Here is a 16773-nt window from a genome sequence, read left to right on the forward strand (position 1 = left end):
CATTGAGTTTTTCTATACAGTTCAGACAAGACTGGCAAGCCTCAGGCATTCAAAATTCGGAATGACACCGAACGCTGAATCATGGCGAGCTCATCCTGCATTAGCTTCTCCTTTCTGGAGGGTCATTTTGAATTGGCCTGCATCCCACCCCAAAGCTCCACGAGCCGGACCTCAGGTCGGGACGGGCCGCCTGTGCTCATGTTGATATTTACCTGGTGATGACACAGCCCAGAGAGTCACAAAAGTAGATGTAGAATGAACTGTGCTCACGATGCAGATTGCGCTGGGATTAAAGGGGAAGGCATGAAATGTAAGCCAGTTGAGCAACGTCGAATGCGTGTGTTTGTGCTGTTTAGATCAAGTCACGATTTTCATATGTTCGGACGCAGTAACTACATGGTAATAGCTTCCAACTTCTCCGTTATACGTCTCATTTGCGATGATATAACCCGTGACCTACGCAATGGCAGCTTGGCTTTACCGTATGACCGCCACGAGAGGGGGCGCATCTGTCACAGGCAATAATTCTCGAGGTTCCATGTTCATGCCTGGGTAATACTGGACCATTGCCCCGGCAGAATGGATTGGGTGTGGTGCTTGGGCCTATTCCCAAATTCTATCTACCTCTCTTGATTAGTAGATCGAAAGCCACTCCAGGATGAATGATAAATTGGCGATGATCACATCCTGGTAAAGGAATGGCATCACATTGAATTCTACCGGCCATGGGTGGATATCCTGCGAGACAATACCTGACAGAATTGACAGCCGTGGCCAACTGCATGAAATGAGCTCACCGGGCAAAGACCCTGTGTCAATCAGAGCTTCTTCTAACACGGGGTTGTGACCTGGAAACCACGCTTGGCTCAGTTTGATACGTTGGTCGACGGGAGCTAAGGATTTTGAGTTTGTCGCGTAGAGAAGTGGAGAAACTATGTGCCCCGTCCGGGAGTTGTCACTTCTTCAACTACCGTGAGGCTTGCCAGATCAGGAAGATCGTCCGAGGGAGGTCGTAGTCAAATCGAGCTGTCTTGAAACAAGGTCCAGCACGTGCATCGGGTGCTTCACATAGATTACGATATGATCTAGCTCAGCCTGGTGTTCTAGTTTGGTAGCGGGTTCTAGATGCAATGCCCGAACTCGTTGGCTAGCAATATTATTACCATTAGGAGAAGGTGTTGCGACAGTTTAAGAAAATGGCATTGTGTTCCTCCGCTAGTAACAAGCGGTTCCCTAAATCCCCTAGTCTTTCCCATACGACCCGAAGTCTCTATATAGATTGGACACTTCATCCTGAAGTGTAGCCTACTCAGTAGCAGACTTTGCATTATCAAATAGAGATCAAGAGCATCGCACTTAAAGGGCATTTGCGATTGCGTTGTATGCAGACTTGGGGTTATAGTTTGCGTCAAAGAGCAAAGGAGTGGAGCTAGAGCGCCACGAATCCTGAAAGAATCTAGTGTCAGTATATGAGTTTTTTTGATTTTTATGAATTGGGCGTTTACCGGGTCAGCGACTCCCCAAACAGTGATTCCGACACACTTTGGCTGATTGAGACAGGCGTTGACAACCTATGGAGAGAGTGGTTAGTTCTGAACTCAATTGAACTAGCCTTGGAATGATGGAAACGAACATTGACATAGTCAGTGGAGCTGGCACCGGCAATATCAAGCTCAGTGATAGCGACCTCCGTCGTTCCTGCACCGGCAAGAGCGTTCAGAGCTGTATAAGGCCGTGAGCTAAGGTTCTTTCAATAGGAGGTAAGGGGTACTTATCCAGCAACTGCTGCACCGGCACCGGCACTTAAATGAGTCTGAGAGCCTAGAAAAGAGTCAGTGGTCTTATTCGGTGAATTTTTATAGCAGGTATCTTACCAATTCCATCGATCGGGATACCGGCAGCGATCCATTTCTTGACATAATTGACCATACCGGTCGTCTTAGAGTAGGAGGCGGAATCCAGGCTTTGGAACATCAGAACGTCAGAGCTATGCACCACGAAAAGAGCCGAGGGAAATGACTCACTTGTAGTCATTGATGTAGAGCTTCGCATTTGGGTCTGTAGCACGGGCTGTCTCGAAAGCAATCCGTACATAATCTTCTCCAATCACATTGTAGAAGACGCTGTTACGAAGAGAGCCATCCTCGTTGAAAATCTCGTTCACAACGTCCTTGGAAAAGTTAGCGATGTTCCTTTGTAGGACTGAGGCTATTGAGCTTACGTACCCAGGCGTAGATCTTGCCCTTGTAACGGTTCATCACCGTGGTAATGTGGTTCTTCAGGACACTGGTCAGAGTTGTCTTGTCGGTGATGGAAGAGACCCAAGACGGGAGCTGGGAGTGCCACACTTGACGAGTTTAGCTTCTCTCCTGGCAAACTTGACACCTAGGGACTTCAGCACTTACCGAGAGTATGACCACGGACCAGCTTTCCATTGGTTTGAGCAAAGTCGACCTAGACTCTTTATTAGAACCATGCAGAGGAGCCGAAAGGCTGGATGCATACCAGATAGTCCGATCCAGTGAAGGAGAATTGCCCACGGCTTGCTAATTTCCGACTCAGCTTCTCGTACTCTACTTGTTCCGTAGATGACAATACTTACGCTCAGTAGCATCCCACTTCATGCTGTTCTCCGGAGTCAGTTGACCAAAATCGGCCTTGATGATTGCCGGGGTCTTTGCATTCTTGTTGAAGGTGTACTGGTCACCAATGTTTCCGAGATACTTCTTCCCGTGGGCCTTGAACTTGGAATCAATGCTCACAGAGGCCTGTCGGGCTTCAACAGGTCCGGAAAGCGCTTGACCAGCAAAAAGAAGAGCCAGCGCTGCTGTCTTGATTTGAACCATCTTGGGAAACGGGTTGGGGGTTTCAACTGAAGGATTGGAAATGATAATGATCGATGAAGACCATCTGGAAGGGTCGAGGAGACTGTTTATATAGGGCAAAAGCCAGCTCGTCATAGAGCAAGGCAGTCATAGTTGAGTATCAAGTGGCTCAATGGAGTCGTTTCCCCGACCTGATGTGTATCATCCGTCTCTACCACTGATGCGGAACGGACGTTGCCTATTTCATCCAATGTCCAAGCATCGAGCTCAATCATTTTTTTGCCTGAATGGTGGCATGACTTTAGCCTAGAACGCTGCTGTCTAGACACGACCAAATCATGAAGCTCCCCTTGGGCCGGTAGGTCCACTGGAAAGTCTAGCCTCTACATGTAATGATGGAAGGACCGTCAAGTCTTGGCTTGTGTTCAAGGGGGAAACTTGGCGGATAGTGGAGCCGAAAAAAAGGGTCCGCGAGTGTGGAGACGACAGGGATCGATGATACTTTGGCGGCCATCAAAACCAATCATCTTCAACTTCGCCAAGGGAGGCTTGCCCTGCTTTCAACTACTACATGCTAATTCTGTCAAATCTCCCGAGGAACCTCCGAGGTTCATTCCGACATTCTTCAGGACGGCATAATGAGCAACCTCCACCTACAACTAAGCCATCAAATGGAGACGTTTGGAGTTGTTTGGAGGTATTTGGAGATAATAGTGACTTATAGTGAAACAGTATTAAGACTTTGGTGTCTCAGAGTAATCTATCTTCATTGAGCGTTGCCGTCGGCACCCACATCTATGTTCATCGTCCATTTCACTCATTCTCGCAAGGTATTCAAGCAACTAGACATGTACAAACTCAAAAATAGCCTGAAGAGAACAGAATGATGATCGCTGTGCGGGGTGCATGTCAGCTTCTCTCTCCAGAAAGGTAAAAATCCGGTGGACGAGTATTTCTGGCTAATGTACTTTATCCTGAATCATTCCTTCTCCACTTGAAACAGGGTGGAGTTTACTTGCACATGAAAATGATGGATCTCATATGCTCCGGCTGAGCAAAACAATATTCAAGCTGCACTTGGGATGATTTAAACACCGTCGACCTCCCACCCAGATGTTTCTTCATTCATCTTTCAATTACCGTCACTGACGGGAACCTTCATCACAATGATATTCTTCAACGCGAAAGCTGGCCCGGTGTCATCGGTCTTGTTTTTGCTCGCATCAGCACCTGCTGTCGTCGCTGACTGCGCACTTCCGTCGACGTACAGTTGGACATCCACTGGCCCTCTCGCCAGTCCCAAGTCTGGATGGGTGGCACTGAAGGACTTCACCAATGTGGTCTTCAACAACAAGCATGTCGTCTATGGATCAACTGCCACCGCAGCTGGGAGCTACGGCTCCATGAGCTTCAGCCCCTTTTCCGACTGGTCTGATATGGCATCTGCGAGCCAAAACGCAATGAGCTTCAATGCTGTTGCGCCCACGTTATTCTACTTCCAGCCAAAGAATATCTGGGTCCTGGCTTACCAATGGGGCTCGAGCACCTTTACCTATCGAACAGCAAGTGATCCTACCACCAATCAATGGTCATCGGAGCAAGCCCTGTTCTCCGGGAAGATCACCGATTCAGGCACTGGTGCTATCGATCAGACCCTTATCGGCGACTCGACCAACATGTACCTTTTCTTTGCAGGAGACAACGGCAAGATCTACCGCTCTAGCATGTCGATCGATAGTTTCCCAGGAAATTTCGGAACAAGCTCGGAGGTGGTGCTCAGCGACTCTCAATACAGCCTGTTTGAGGCAGTACAAGTCTACACCGTGGAAGGCCAGAACAAGTACCTTATGATCGTCGAGGCAATAGGATCACAAGGGCGGTACTTCCGTTCGTTCACCGCGAGCAGTCTCGGCGGCTCGTGGACCCCGCAGGCAACAAGCGAGAGCAACCCGTTTGCCGGAAAGGCTAACAGTGGTGCAACCTGGACCAACGACATCAGTCACGGTGACTTGGTCCGCACCAACCCTGACCAAACAATGACTATCGACCCATGCAACCTCCAATTCCTCTACCAGGGCCGAGACCCGAATGCCGGTGGCGATTACAATGCTCTTCCGTATCAGCCGGGTTTGCTCACTCTGAAATGATGAAGAGAAATTGTTGTTGCAATGGAGCCTTAAAGAGGACTTAGGAAGTACCAGGCGATGGACCTGTATGTCAGAGTACATGTAGCGAAAGGAGAGAGACCATGTCTGAGATAAGTGGCAGCGAATGAATATGAATTTCCGGACCGGTACTCACACTACTCTCTGGCGCCATTGAATGTAGATAGAGACTTTTCTACAGCAATAACCGAAGTTTGCTTCCGTATTTTACACAGATTTATCAGAGACAAGTCCCCACCGCCAAGGCTTAATTGGGCTATGCTACAGATCATCCCTATTTCAAACAATTCATCTTTCTCGCACAAGGAGACCAGGTATCTCGCTCCTGGTGACTATTTCCATCTCGCCAATCACATTATGATAGTGAGAAAGGCCTAAGGATTTCTAGCAATACCTATCAGGCTTCATCTACTTAGTATAAGATAGTTTATGAATGCCAGTAAGAATAAAATGTCCAGATCGCCAGAGACAAGAGTAGAAGTCGTAATCCTAGGAGCAAGCGGGCAAGCATTATCAAAGTCTAGGCGAGAAAAGAACGAGAATAGATCCACAGACTAAATTTACAGATAATTCATTTGGGAGTTCCTGAGATATTCTTAAATTTTCTGAAACCAAACATTGAGGTTATATTCCCCGCAACTATGGAGAGATGATAACGTGGATGCGAAACTCGACGATTTAGATAATGACATGGCCGCCAGATATACTGCCAATGAATGTGGCACAACTGTACCATCACAGGCGAATTTGCCAGATTAGACCGCCAATTATCTCTCTATTAAGGGGACAACAGTCAAGAGTGTTGGTCTACAGCTGCATTTAGAATCTAGATAGGGCTAGCACGGTATCCGCCTTCCTAGGTCACGCTCTGGGCAAGCCATATGGCTTATATAATGCTCAGGTGATCACATATGCTCCCCAAAACACCATAGTAAAATGGAATGATTTGCACTATGATATCTCAAGCAACCATGTATTTTCTGTATGATCTGCTTCTAAATAGCACTTTATAAAACTTAGTCATATTCGTCATGTGTCAACTTCGATGAAATCCAAAAGCGAAATTGTACAGGTATCCAAAACTACGTTGCCGGGAGATCGTAAAAGCGTGGAATTATATATATCAATATCATTAGGTTACGAAGGTTTCAGTCGTTTTGAAACAGACTTGATCCCATCAGAAAATCATTAGACACCGAGAGAAAAGTATATAATACATGATTGCCAATATAGCAAATTGAAAATCATCGTAAGGTTTTACTAAAGTGTTTTTGGGTGGCCGATTCGGTGGTGAAATACGATAGTCGCTCAGTGAGCAAAAAGCGGCGATAGATGAGCACTAAAATGGAGAGGGAAACCAAGACTTGCCAGACATTGTCCTATATCTGTATAGGTATAATCGAATCGGACAGTCTATCAATATCATGTCCGATAATTTGGCATTTACTACCTGACGCGAGGTGTAGGAAATCATAGGAAGTATATGATATTGAACATCGAAATTTTGAAAATTAGCCCTGTCCTAGCTACACCGAACCAAACACCACATAAGCGCCCCGCAACAAGAAACCAAAAAGACCAGTAAAAGCCGCGGCTCTTCAATATCATCATGAATCCAATGCCTACCGCGCAGCTGCAGCATCAGGCTTGGCTAGCATGTAACGCACGGCTTCATTGGCAACGGCAGAATTCCAAACACTATTGGCACCACCCCGACGGAACTCAGGTCCACTGGCATCACCGCCAGAGTTGATATCACCCATGATGTTCTCGAGATCACGGCGCTGGGAGTTGACCCAACGCTTCACGAAGGTGACTGGGTCCTTGCTCAGAGCAGTAAAGAAGGCGTGCCGGGCACGGGAGTGGGTAAGTGCCTGGATGATGAGGGCAACCTGGTCGTCCAATGAGGCAATCTGGCGCAAACCAGCGGTGTACTGCGGGTTTTGGATGAGGGCCATCATCTTTGCGCGGAGAGGATCTTCAACAGCGACCTGGATATCGTAGATGGTTGGGGTGGGGTCTTTGTGGAACTCTTCATCAACACGGATGGTGTACGGAAGCTTAATGGGGTCAATAGGGCTGGTGTGGGGCGCGATGCTGTCAGGAATTTGCGGGAAGAACATCTGCTCACGGCCGAAGATCTGGGAAGTATTAGTACGTGTGAACATTGGACAAGGAAAAAACGTTACATACCGAATACAGGCGGTGGTCGCAGCGTACTGTGCGCTTTTCCTCGTCTTCTTGCAGCTCCATAGCACGAATGTAATCCCAGATTCCAAGCACAATTCCGCTCCGAGTCTCTTCTTCAACATCAAGCACCTCAGCCAGCTCCTTGCTCAGCTTGAATCGTTCAGGGGTCTCGTCCCGAACCAAACCAATAGTGATATTCAGGTTGTCCTGAGACGCCCGCGCGAACTGGATGCTATCGAACTCTGCGTTTGGGGGTGCTGATGTCGCATTCGGAGGCAGCTGTGGTTTAGACCAATTGACCGGCTTGACTTCATCCGGGATGGCATTAGCTGGCTTGTCGAAATCGACTGAGATGGTCTTGAAGAAGTGTGAGAAACGCTGAGACGACTTCTTGGAGTCGGATTCCTTGCTCTTATCATCCTCGCTCTTGTCTTGATCCATCACATCATCACCAGCTGCATCGCGCTGACCTTCGTCATCCTCAGAAGAACTGTTGTGATCATCCAGCAGTCGTCCTTCAATGCGCACCTTATACCGACCTGAGCCTGGGTTGTTGCCGGCACCCTGCCACGGCTGGTTTTCAACGGTGTTGGTGATCCAGATGCGCATGGTCCGATATTTCTTCACTGTCTTGCTGATAGAATCTTGAATGTCCAGTCTTTTCCGCACAACGGAAGCGTCGAGTCGCTTCTCCAAATCGCGGAGGTTCTTGTATTGCTCAACGCTGCCGCCGATAACTACATCTTCAACGCCATCGGGGATATTCTTGTCGGTGGGCTTATGGGCGCGGCGAGGGGGTTCTGGGGCTGCCTGCATCACACGTTGAGTGGGCATATACTGTGCAGGAATAGCGTGCTGAGGCATCGGGACGGGCATTTGGCCTGGTGGAGTTAGATTGGGCGCGAGCTTAGAAAGGGAAAGGAGACAAACCTGGTCCTGGTACGCGACGGGGAGTGGCTGGAGACCGCTGGGCGGTCGGGGGGAAGCCGCGGGCAAAATTGGGCTGCATTGGAGCGTTCATTGCGGATCCAGTGGAAAGTAGGGGCTCCAGTCGGGATGGAGTGGGTGGAGGATGAAGATGAGCGAAGTCGCGATTCTTTTGCCGTCACGCTTTACCCGATTCGGAATGTCGCGACCACCAAAACTGCATACTACGAACCTAGCTTTACATAGAATTATACTACGAATTAAGATGATCTAAATTCAAAGCAAAAATATTTAATGCAGTTATTCATGCATACATAGATTATCTCCCAAAAACCAACGTAAATGTATTGCCATGAAACATTGCTCTACTCCAGAAGCGACGCCTGGTTAGTGTACAGACCCTCCACCACATTGCTCATTTTCTCAATGGTGCTAAGTGCAGAGTCATAGGCCTGGTCGCGTTCGGTCTCGTCGAACACAATCAAACATCCTGAACCTTGGTCCAACACACCAATGATTACCTTGTCCAGGATCATCTGTGAGAGCTTGCGCTCCACTTGCTGGGTGTCAAGGCCAACCATCTTGGCAATGTGGTCCAACTCCACTCGGCTGAAAGGCTCAATCACCTTGATTAAGTTCTGTTCCAACATGGCATCATACAAACGGCGAAGGTGATTTCGGATGAAGGTGTCACTGCCGAGTTCGTAACGGTAGTCGGAAAGTGCCTTTTCATATTCTTCCAGAGACCGGTTAGAATGGGCCCGGGCCACAGCTTTCATGGCCTCCAGGCGTGGGCTAGCATACTTTTGGGCTTGCTTAGACCCCAAAAGCTGTGTGACATCATCCACCAGGTTCAACATAATCTTACACAGTAGCATGTACTGCAAAGCGGCAGTGGCCAACTCTCCCGAGTCGAGCGAGCTGTATCCCTCCAGAGCCTCAATGAAATACGAGAATGCGGTGTTGAAGTCCTTGTCCTCAGCGTGCAGCATACCACTTTGCATGTCAAGCCCAGCTTGCAGATTGGGAGGAGTGTAAACGGATGCGGCCGATGTCCGTGCCGCAGTCAGCGCAGCGCGCGCCTTGGATTGGTTGCCCAAGGCATGGTACACACGAGACTCGAGAAGTTGCACCTCCACCAGCATAAGTTTGTCATCCAGACGCTTCAGTTCGCTGAGAAGAGAGTTGATGAGAGTAAGACCATCGTAGTACGCTTGCTTCTGCATATAAATGGCGACCAATCGTGCTTGGAGGTTCTGTCGGAGGAACGACCGTCTCTCGGTGATAGCCCACTCTATGCATGACTTGATGACGGTGGTTTGGAGGTCGAGGGTGTTGGGGATTTCGCTGATCAAGTCGAGGAGTTGACGAACTAGCACAGGCAGTTAGTAATGCATTATTTCATACCCAATGATACTGCTTACCCAATTTGGCAGTCTTCGCTTTGGCAAATGACGAAAAGGTGTCTCGGCTGGTGTTGATGAGCTCTGCGATGTCCTGCGGCTTCTTGGCGTCCCGATACAGCTCTCCCAATCCGATCAATGCATGCTCATAGTCTCGCGATGAAGCCTCTGTAGATCCTGGGCCCTCGGAGAGGATCTTCTGATAACTGCTGCCGGCTTTCGAGGGGTCTTGCTTCGCCAGGTCCCGGGCTTCCTGTATGCGAGGCGAGACCTGGGAGGGAGGGGCCATTGTGAAAAATTTCGGTCTTGGAGAAGCGAGATGTGGCCGGGAATGAGGGGTTTCAGACAATGAAAAGGAACAGCAAGTGGGATAGGATGGAAGGTTGATAGATAGGTCGAGCGTGAGTCGGGGAGCTTGAAGCTGGCAGCTGCAGGCTCACCGCCCGCTTAGCAAATCATCCCGTCAACAGAAAAAAAAAAGTTCATTCCGCTTTACACTTTTCTTCTTTTACGTTCGTTTTGCCAGTCCACCATGGTGAGTTTTCTGTTCGAATTTTTTGCTAGTTTAAACGAGATGCTAATGACCTGCAGAAAATCAAAGCACTGTCTCGCCCAGTGGCGTCGCAGCAGGCCCCCGGGTCTGCTACCGTTCGTCAATCACGGAATCTGGACCCGGCACAGCATCCTTTCGAGCGGGCTAGGGAATACACTCGGGCTCTGAATGCTATCAAAATGGAGCGCATGTTCGCTGCTCCCTTCTTGGGTCAAATGGGTGACGGCCACATTGATGGTGTCTACTCTATGGCCAGAGATCCTCTTTCGCTTGAACGCTTTGCGAGTGGCAGTGGTGACGGTGTGGTAAAGGTGTGGGATCTCACAACTCGGGAGGAGATCTTCCAAACACAAGCGCACGAAGGCATGGTGAAGGGACTTACATTCTTGCCCGCGGAAAGAAAGCTTTTGTCTTGCGCAAGCGACAAAACCATCAAGCTGTGGGACCCGTACAATTCGACCTCCGAGTCTCCCCCCATGACAAGTTACCTGGGCACGAGTGCCTTCACTAGTCTCTCGCATCACCGTTCGATGCCTGCATTTGCCGCCGCCTCATCTGTCATTTCAATCTACGATCTCTCGCGGCCTTCCTCCTCTCCTTCGCAGACTCTGCACTGGCCGACCAGCGTTGACACCATCACCTCCGTTGCATTCAACCAATCTGAAACCTCCATTCTGGGTTCCACAGCCCTTGACCGGTCCGTCGTTCTATACGATTTGCGAACCTCGTCGCCAGTGCACAAGTTGGTTCTCAAGTTGGCCTCTAATAAGATCACATTCAACCCCCAGGAGACCTTCAACTTCGCTGTGGCCAATGAAGATCACAACGCTTACATTTTTGATATGAGAAAGACGGATCGGGCTCTGAATGTGCTGAAGGACCATGTGGCTGCTGTTATGGATGTCGAGTTCAGTCCCACTGGTGAGGACTTGGTCACTGCGTCATATGACCGAACGGTTCGCCTTTGGTCCAGACAGAGCGGTAGATCCAAGGATATCTACCACACGAAGCGTATGCAACGTGTTTTCTCTGCCACATTCACTCCTGATAGCAAGTACGTGCTGTCCGGTTCAGACGACGGAAACGTCCGTCTGTGGCGTGCCAACGCATCTGATCGCAGTGGAATCGTGAGCGCACGTCAACGCAGCAAGCTTGAGTACGACAAAGCCCTCATCAAGCGCTACTCGCACATGCCCGAAATCCGCCGCATCCAGCGCCAGCGCCATGTGCCCAAGCCTATTAAGAAGGCTGGTGAGATTAAGCGTGAGGAGCTGGCTGCCATCAAGAGGCGCGAGGAGAATGTGCGCAAGCATACCAGCAAGAAGGATCTGAAGCCCAGAATGCCCGAGCGTGAGAAGATGATTCTGACCCGCGAGCAATAAGTGGGACTGCACCAGTCTCGGCCATATCTCAGACCAGCTGTATGATGGATTGGGATATGTACAGGAATCCACAGGTTTGTTGGGTTTATATACATGGGAAATTCCTTTGTCAATCAGTCCGTTTCTTCGAGCTCCTGAGAACCCGTCCACCACCGTTGGGCGTGTCGCGACCTTGGAGGCCGGAAGACACTGCCTCGTCAATGCCACTCAGGTATCGTGCTACGACCTGCACTGCACCCGGCAACACGGCATACCAATTGACCAACTTCGCAAACGCCGGTAACCTGAGCACACCACCGTGGCCACTATCGACTGCAGCCACAATCTCCCGAGCCACTTCCACCGGCTCCAATACCGGCGCAAAGAAGCGGCTCGGAGTGCGGACCCAGCTGAACAACGGTGTTGACATCTGGCCTGTCTCCACCAAAAGCGTTTTGATCTGCTCATGACCACGCAATTCTGCTTCCATTGTTCGGTGCAGTGCACTTAGCCCAGACTTACTGGCCGAGTAATCTGACAACCCTGCCGGAGATAACTGGCCCAGTACTGAGCCAACCGTCACCAGTGTGCCGCCGTTTTCTGCATCCATGATCCCCGGCATAAAAACCTGGTACAAGTGGAAAGCCGCAATGAGATTTGTCTGCACTGTTTGCACAAAAGCATCTGCAGACAAGTTCAGCAGCGAGTAGCCATTAATCCTCGCCGCCGCACAGTTGATAATGATAGTTGGAGTCCCAAGCTGTACCATAGCATGCATGCATTAGCAGAATTCCCTTTTCCAAAAAAAAAGCAAATATTTCAAGCAACACCTGAGCCACGATCGTAAAGAATAAGCCCAGTAGACTTACATCTTTCAAGATTTTCCCTCGAACATCCTCCAATGCCTTCCTCTCTCCAACATTAACCGCATAGCACCTAACATCAACGCCCTCCCCAAAGATCTCCTCAGTCTCCTTCTCCCCAACCTCCCTAATATCCAAAACCGCCACACGAACACCCCTCATTGTATAAAGCTGCGCAATGAGAAGCCCCAACCCACTAGCTCCACCGGTAACGAGTACAACCTCGTGCTCTGGATTTACCGTCCTCGGAAGGCCATGCGCAATGCGGTGGTTTACCGTACCCAGGATGAAAAGCAGAGACAGGAAAACAGCATAGCAAACGCTAATGATCCAAGCCGGGTGCGTGGGTGGTGTTACTTGCGCACGGAGACAGAGCACAAGGATCCAGGCGAGGAAAGGATTGAATAGAGTGCGGTGGAGGACTTTGAGGAGAGCGTCTAGGGTGAAGTAATGTATCCACGGCTGTGGTGGTGGCGGAGGTGGAAGAACACTCTTTGTCGTGATTATGGGCGGTGATGACATTTTGAAATGGACTTCTGACAGATCTGGATGTCGCGATTGGGCGTCCGTCTTTGGTAGCTTTGGTGGGTTGATGTCGAAGGATGCGACGCGGGTTTGGGGATGCGTAGTCAACGCGATAGCGGACCCGTGGAAACGAGAATCTGCGGGGTTCAGCCTTGAAGCATGACTTGTCTTTGATTAGAGTACAATGACCGAGGAAGTGGGCGCTGAGGAATTGGTGTTATTGAAGATGTAAGATGCGCGGTTGTGGGGCCGATAAGATAGTCTGGCCAAGAAATGTACGAATATCACGTTTTACCTACAGTTCCGTTCGAATAGTCCGTGACCCCCCTTATTTACCGCCTATTATTCTGCCACGTTTTCTGCCGAATAAAAACCCCTAAATTTACTATCTAATAACTAGTATACCAACCCTCATTCTCAAGCACCTGCTTTACCCGGTTAGGCATGGTTATAGCAAGGTTATCTAGCATATCCGTATCTATCTCCGACAAAGCCTCTTGAGCAACAGAAATAACGAATTCTAGCGTTTCTTCGTTGTCTGGCATACCCTTAATTTCAGGGTGCATTTCATAGATTTTAGCCTTTAAAAGGGACCAAAGGTTCTCAATCGGATTTAAATCAGGTGAATATAGGGGCCAGACCATAACTTCAAAGTCTTGGTCTGCTAGCCAGTCACGTATAATGTGCGCTGTATGCACTGGCGCGTTATCTTGTTGAAAAATAGCGCCATTAACACCATTCATTAAAGTTGGTAGTACACGTTGATAAAGCTTAAGGATAACCCATCGAGTAATACCTCCACGAGGTGAATTTTCATCTCCAAAGAGTGGTATAAGACCTGTCCGTCGACCACCACCCGAAAAAGCGGCCCAAAACATCTGTGAAACACCCTTATGGCAATCGACTGCTTCGATATCTCTAAGTGAGATTTGAGTAGCGGGTCGATTGAAGGTAAACTCTCGACGAGCACCTTTACCTCGTTCAATCGTTGACTCATCTGACAAAAAGACCGTTCTCCATTTAGCAGAGTCCCAATCGCGAACTCGGAAGGCCCACTCGAGGCGTTTTTGAGCTTGCTCTTCTATGAGTACTGGGCGTCGAAGAACGAGCCATTTTCGTCGATTTTCCTCGCGAAGAAGCCTCCAAATCGCTTGTCGTCGAACCTTATAATTAACGGATGCGAGAAGATCATCATATTTCACGCGTGGGTTGTCGTCAATCGCTTTATGGATCTTCTCTTTATCCTCGTCGTTAAGCTTCTTTAGTTGGCCAGAACGAGGAAGTGTCTCTTGTGTAGGGCCTCTCTGGTCGGCTTTAAGGCATGTTGACTTAATTGTAGAGAGTGGAATTGAAGGATATCGATCATGGATTTATCTATAAGACCATCCAATCGATTTAAGCTCTATAAGCTTAATACGCTCATATGGAGCAAGCTGGTAGCCAGGACGACGGGCAGCTACGTGAACACGGTGAATTGGAGGTGCAACGTAGCCACTAGTCCGGATAGGAGGCATATTAGATATGGATATGGATATGGATATAAAGAAGAATACGTGTTAGAATATATGATATTTATTTAGATTAGCGTGTTAAAGCGCGTGTCTATATAAGCTAGCCTAATATGGAAAGCGGTGGAAAAAAGCGGTAAAGGGGGGGTTACGGACTAACAGAACGCCACTGTACCTTGTTATTTATAGACACGAACCAAATTTTTGGAAAAACAGCATGAAAATCTGATGCCCTGGGTTTGTAAGAAGCTGAATTTTTAAGATAGCCAGACTATGCGGATATACCGTCAATTTCGCATCTCGAGACTGCAGGACCAACTTCAGCCCTAAAGTGTACACCTACACTCTTGATAAAGGAATCATGGTAGCTAGAAGACAGAAAGCAGAATCAAATAAAAGATAATAAGATAAAGCTAAGTGTAGATAAGAATGTAAATACAAACAAAATAAGAACCGAATACCGAGTACCGAGTGCCGAACTCCGAAATCCTCTTTCCATCCTTTCTTTGATCATAAACTCCAAACATGACCACCGTGTAATATTAAATAATCTTCAACCATGACTTCGTAGACTACAATTGATGGGCCATAAACATGACACTAAAAGCAACAGACACACGGTTTGAAAGCCAGCAACTTAGACACCCACATACGAGTGGCTTGACATTGGATGATGGCCTTGGTGAGATAGCACACAGACGCAGCTTAACTTTGTCGGCGGTATACTTGAACAACATAACATTCGGATGCGTCTTGACTTTCTGGACGAAACCCTAGACGGCATCACGCACAGACACGGCTTGACTTTCTTTGGGACCTTTCACACGATACGGTAACCGTTGCTTCCACTATCCATGGAAAGTATTTCTCAGCATGTCTCGTATACGAGAAATACCCTGGGTTGCTGCATCAAATGCATGACTGAATGTGATACAGTCCTCATCCTCCTGGAGAATATCAAGGTCTTCAGGCTGCATTGCCAAAGAAAAGCCATTACCGGCCGCTGGATACTGACGGTGGTCTGGTATTTTGGCAAGGATCATCTGCGACAATTCAGATTTGTGAGACATTGCTGACGATAACGATGCCGATGCCGTCCCTGACCATGTTCGATAGAATTCTGCGTCACGGGCCTTTTTGTCAAGGATGTCCTGTAAGGTCCTAGGAATGGAATTTGAGGTGAGGACCCTCTTGTGATTGCGCCCACTTCCAAATGAAGCGGTGGCAGACTGCGAGCGTGTATTTGGCCTCGCAGCAGGTCTTTCGGGGGGAGGCATGGTTCTCGCCCTTTTTGCGGCATTTGTGACCGCTGGACTAGAGTCTTGAGAATCTTCCCGACGTCTCTTCTTTAACGCAGCAGCGCCGGTAGAGTGGTGTTGAGTCGGGTATGCGTAGTTGGCGTTGAAGTAGTTCTCCATGTCTCGGGGAAACATTTCGACTTGCGGGTTTTCAACAGACAGGTTGACTGCGAGTTCGACCAGCTCGGCATGGGCGAGCTGGGATAAATATGCACGTCTTGCATCAATGGAATACTCCGTACCCTTGCAAAATCGTGGAGGAGCTCCAGCTCGTCCAGTTCGAGGGTGAATGAAGGACTTTCGCTTCTGAGGAGCTGAAGCTGTTCCCTTTTGGGGGGCAGGTAGCAGTCCCATTGTGAAAGCTGGGACCGGTTCCTCTGAGGCAGCTGGTGCGGTTCGGTTCGGCGTGGCTGATGCCCTTCCCTTTCGAGAAGCTGATGCATCTTCATTTTGGTGAATAGGTGCCTTTTCCTTTGCAAGAGCTGGCACCTTTTTCTTCTGGGTGACTGGTGTCTTTCCCTTTTTCGGGACTGCGGCCATTTCCTGCGTAGGCTTGCACTTGTGGCAGCACCATTCAGCATCCGCAACTTGAACGACATGGTCGTCAATCGTCGGATCATGGCACTTTTGGTGCCAGGTATCATTGCAACCATCGCAAAATACGATCATGTTGTTGCTGGGGGAGCTACCCCGGTTACATTTGACACAAGTAATGTTGGCCTCCTTCTTGGTGGCACGTTTTCCTTTGCGAGAGGCAGCAGTAGCTGGTTCATACATGGTGGGGGCTTTGAGAGCCCGGCCAGATCTGCTGGTTCGGGTCTCAGGAACATTGGTGACATCCTGATCCAGGTGGCTGATCTCCCGCTTGATGGCGGGCATCTTGGCGGATGAAAAAGAAACGGGGGTATCCTTTCACAGATTGTTCTGGCGTTCTGTTATGGAAAAGAGCGAAACAAAATAGATGGGATGGGACATAGGAAGAGAAGAGAAGGACAAGAAGAGAGAGGGGAGGGATATTTATGAGTGTGGTCACAACCACACAACACGTCCCCCTCCTACTGTGAATGAAACAAATGAGTACCCTACCCTAACTCTTTCCCATTCGGGCGGGCATGATCCCGGTATAGTATCTATAGACTATATCTGCTCGCTGCT

General features: G+C 48.9%; 7 protein-coding genes across 7 annotated transcripts; 2 read left to right on the plus strand and 5 right to left on the minus strand.

Annotated features, from left to right (window-relative positions):
- Positions 1 to 1356: 1356 nt before the first annotated feature.
- On the minus strand, positions 1357 to 2846 carry N7484_003879 (endo-1,4-beta-xylanase; the record flags this gene model as incomplete). Its single annotated transcript, XM_057114299.1, has 10 exons — positions 1357 to 1446; positions 1506 to 1571; positions 1634 to 1722; positions 1792 to 1821; positions 1875 to 1963; positions 2025 to 2170; positions 2226 to 2347; positions 2406 to 2454; positions 2506 to 2546; positions 2603 to 2846. The coding sequence occupies 10 exons, from the start codon at positions 2844 to 2846 to the stop codon at positions 1357 to 1359; spliced, it is 966 nt and encodes a 321-aa protein (XP_056974439.1).
- Positions 2847 to 3991: 1145 nt separating this feature from the next.
- N7484_003880 (uncharacterized protein) lies at positions 3992 to 4972 on the plus strand (the record flags this gene model as incomplete). Its single annotated transcript, XM_057114300.1, has 1 exon — positions 3992 to 4972. One exon carries the CDS (start codon positions 3992 to 3994, stop codon positions 4970 to 4972), a length of 981 nt encoding a protein of 326 aa, XP_056974440.1.
- A 1640-nt stretch (positions 4973 to 6612) lies between these two features.
- On the minus strand, positions 6613 to 8201 carry N7484_003881 (SWIB/MDM2 domain-containing protein; the record flags this gene model as incomplete). The annotated part of the gene is made up of 3 exons (XM_057114301.1): positions 6613 to 7131; positions 7184 to 8061; positions 8111 to 8201. 3 exons carry the CDS (start codon positions 8199 to 8201, stop codon positions 6613 to 6615), a joined length of 1488 nt encoding a protein of 495 aa, XP_056974441.1.
- Positions 8202 to 8472: 271 nt separating this feature from the next.
- N7484_003882 (proteasome regulatory particle lid subunit RPN6) lies at positions 8473 to 9799 on the minus strand (the record flags this gene model as incomplete). Its single annotated transcript, XM_057114302.1, has 2 exons — positions 8473 to 9479; positions 9532 to 9799. 2 exons carry the CDS (start codon positions 9797 to 9799, stop codon positions 8473 to 8475), a joined length of 1275 nt encoding a protein of 424 aa, XP_056974442.1.
- Positions 9800 to 10042: 243 nt separating this feature from the next.
- N7484_003883 (rRNA-processing protein SOF1) lies at positions 10043 to 11445 on the plus strand (the record flags this gene model as incomplete). Its single annotated transcript, XM_057114303.1, has 2 exons — positions 10043 to 10045; positions 10102 to 11445. 2 exons carry the CDS (start codon positions 10043 to 10045, stop codon positions 11443 to 11445), a joined length of 1347 nt encoding a protein of 448 aa, XP_056974443.1.
- A 109-nt stretch (positions 11446 to 11554) lies between these two features.
- Positions 11555 to 12809, minus strand: N7484_003884 (Short-chain dehydrogenase/reductase SDR; the record flags this gene model as incomplete). The annotated part of the gene is made up of 2 exons (XM_057114304.1): positions 11555 to 12184; positions 12294 to 12809. The coding sequence occupies 2 exons, from the start codon at positions 12807 to 12809 to the stop codon at positions 11555 to 11557; spliced, it is 1146 nt and encodes a 381-aa protein (XP_056974444.1).
- Positions 12810 to 15168: 2359 nt separating this feature from the next.
- On the minus strand, positions 15169 to 16497 carry N7484_003885 (phf1/phf2 family PHD finger domain-containing protein; the record flags this gene model as incomplete). The annotated part of the gene is made up of 1 exon (XM_057114305.1): positions 15169 to 16497. One exon carries the CDS (start codon positions 16495 to 16497, stop codon positions 15169 to 15171), a length of 1329 nt encoding a protein of 442 aa, XP_056974445.1.
- Positions 16498 to 16773: the final 276 nt, after the last annotated feature.

Source organism: Penicillium longicatenatum (genome assembly GCF_028827895.1).
Source record: "Penicillium longicatenatum strain IBT 33135 chromosome Unknown contig_2_segment0_segment0, whole genome shotgun sequence".
NCBI lineage: Eukaryota > Fungi > Ascomycota > Eurotiomycetes > Eurotiales > Aspergillaceae > Penicillium > Penicillium longicatenatum.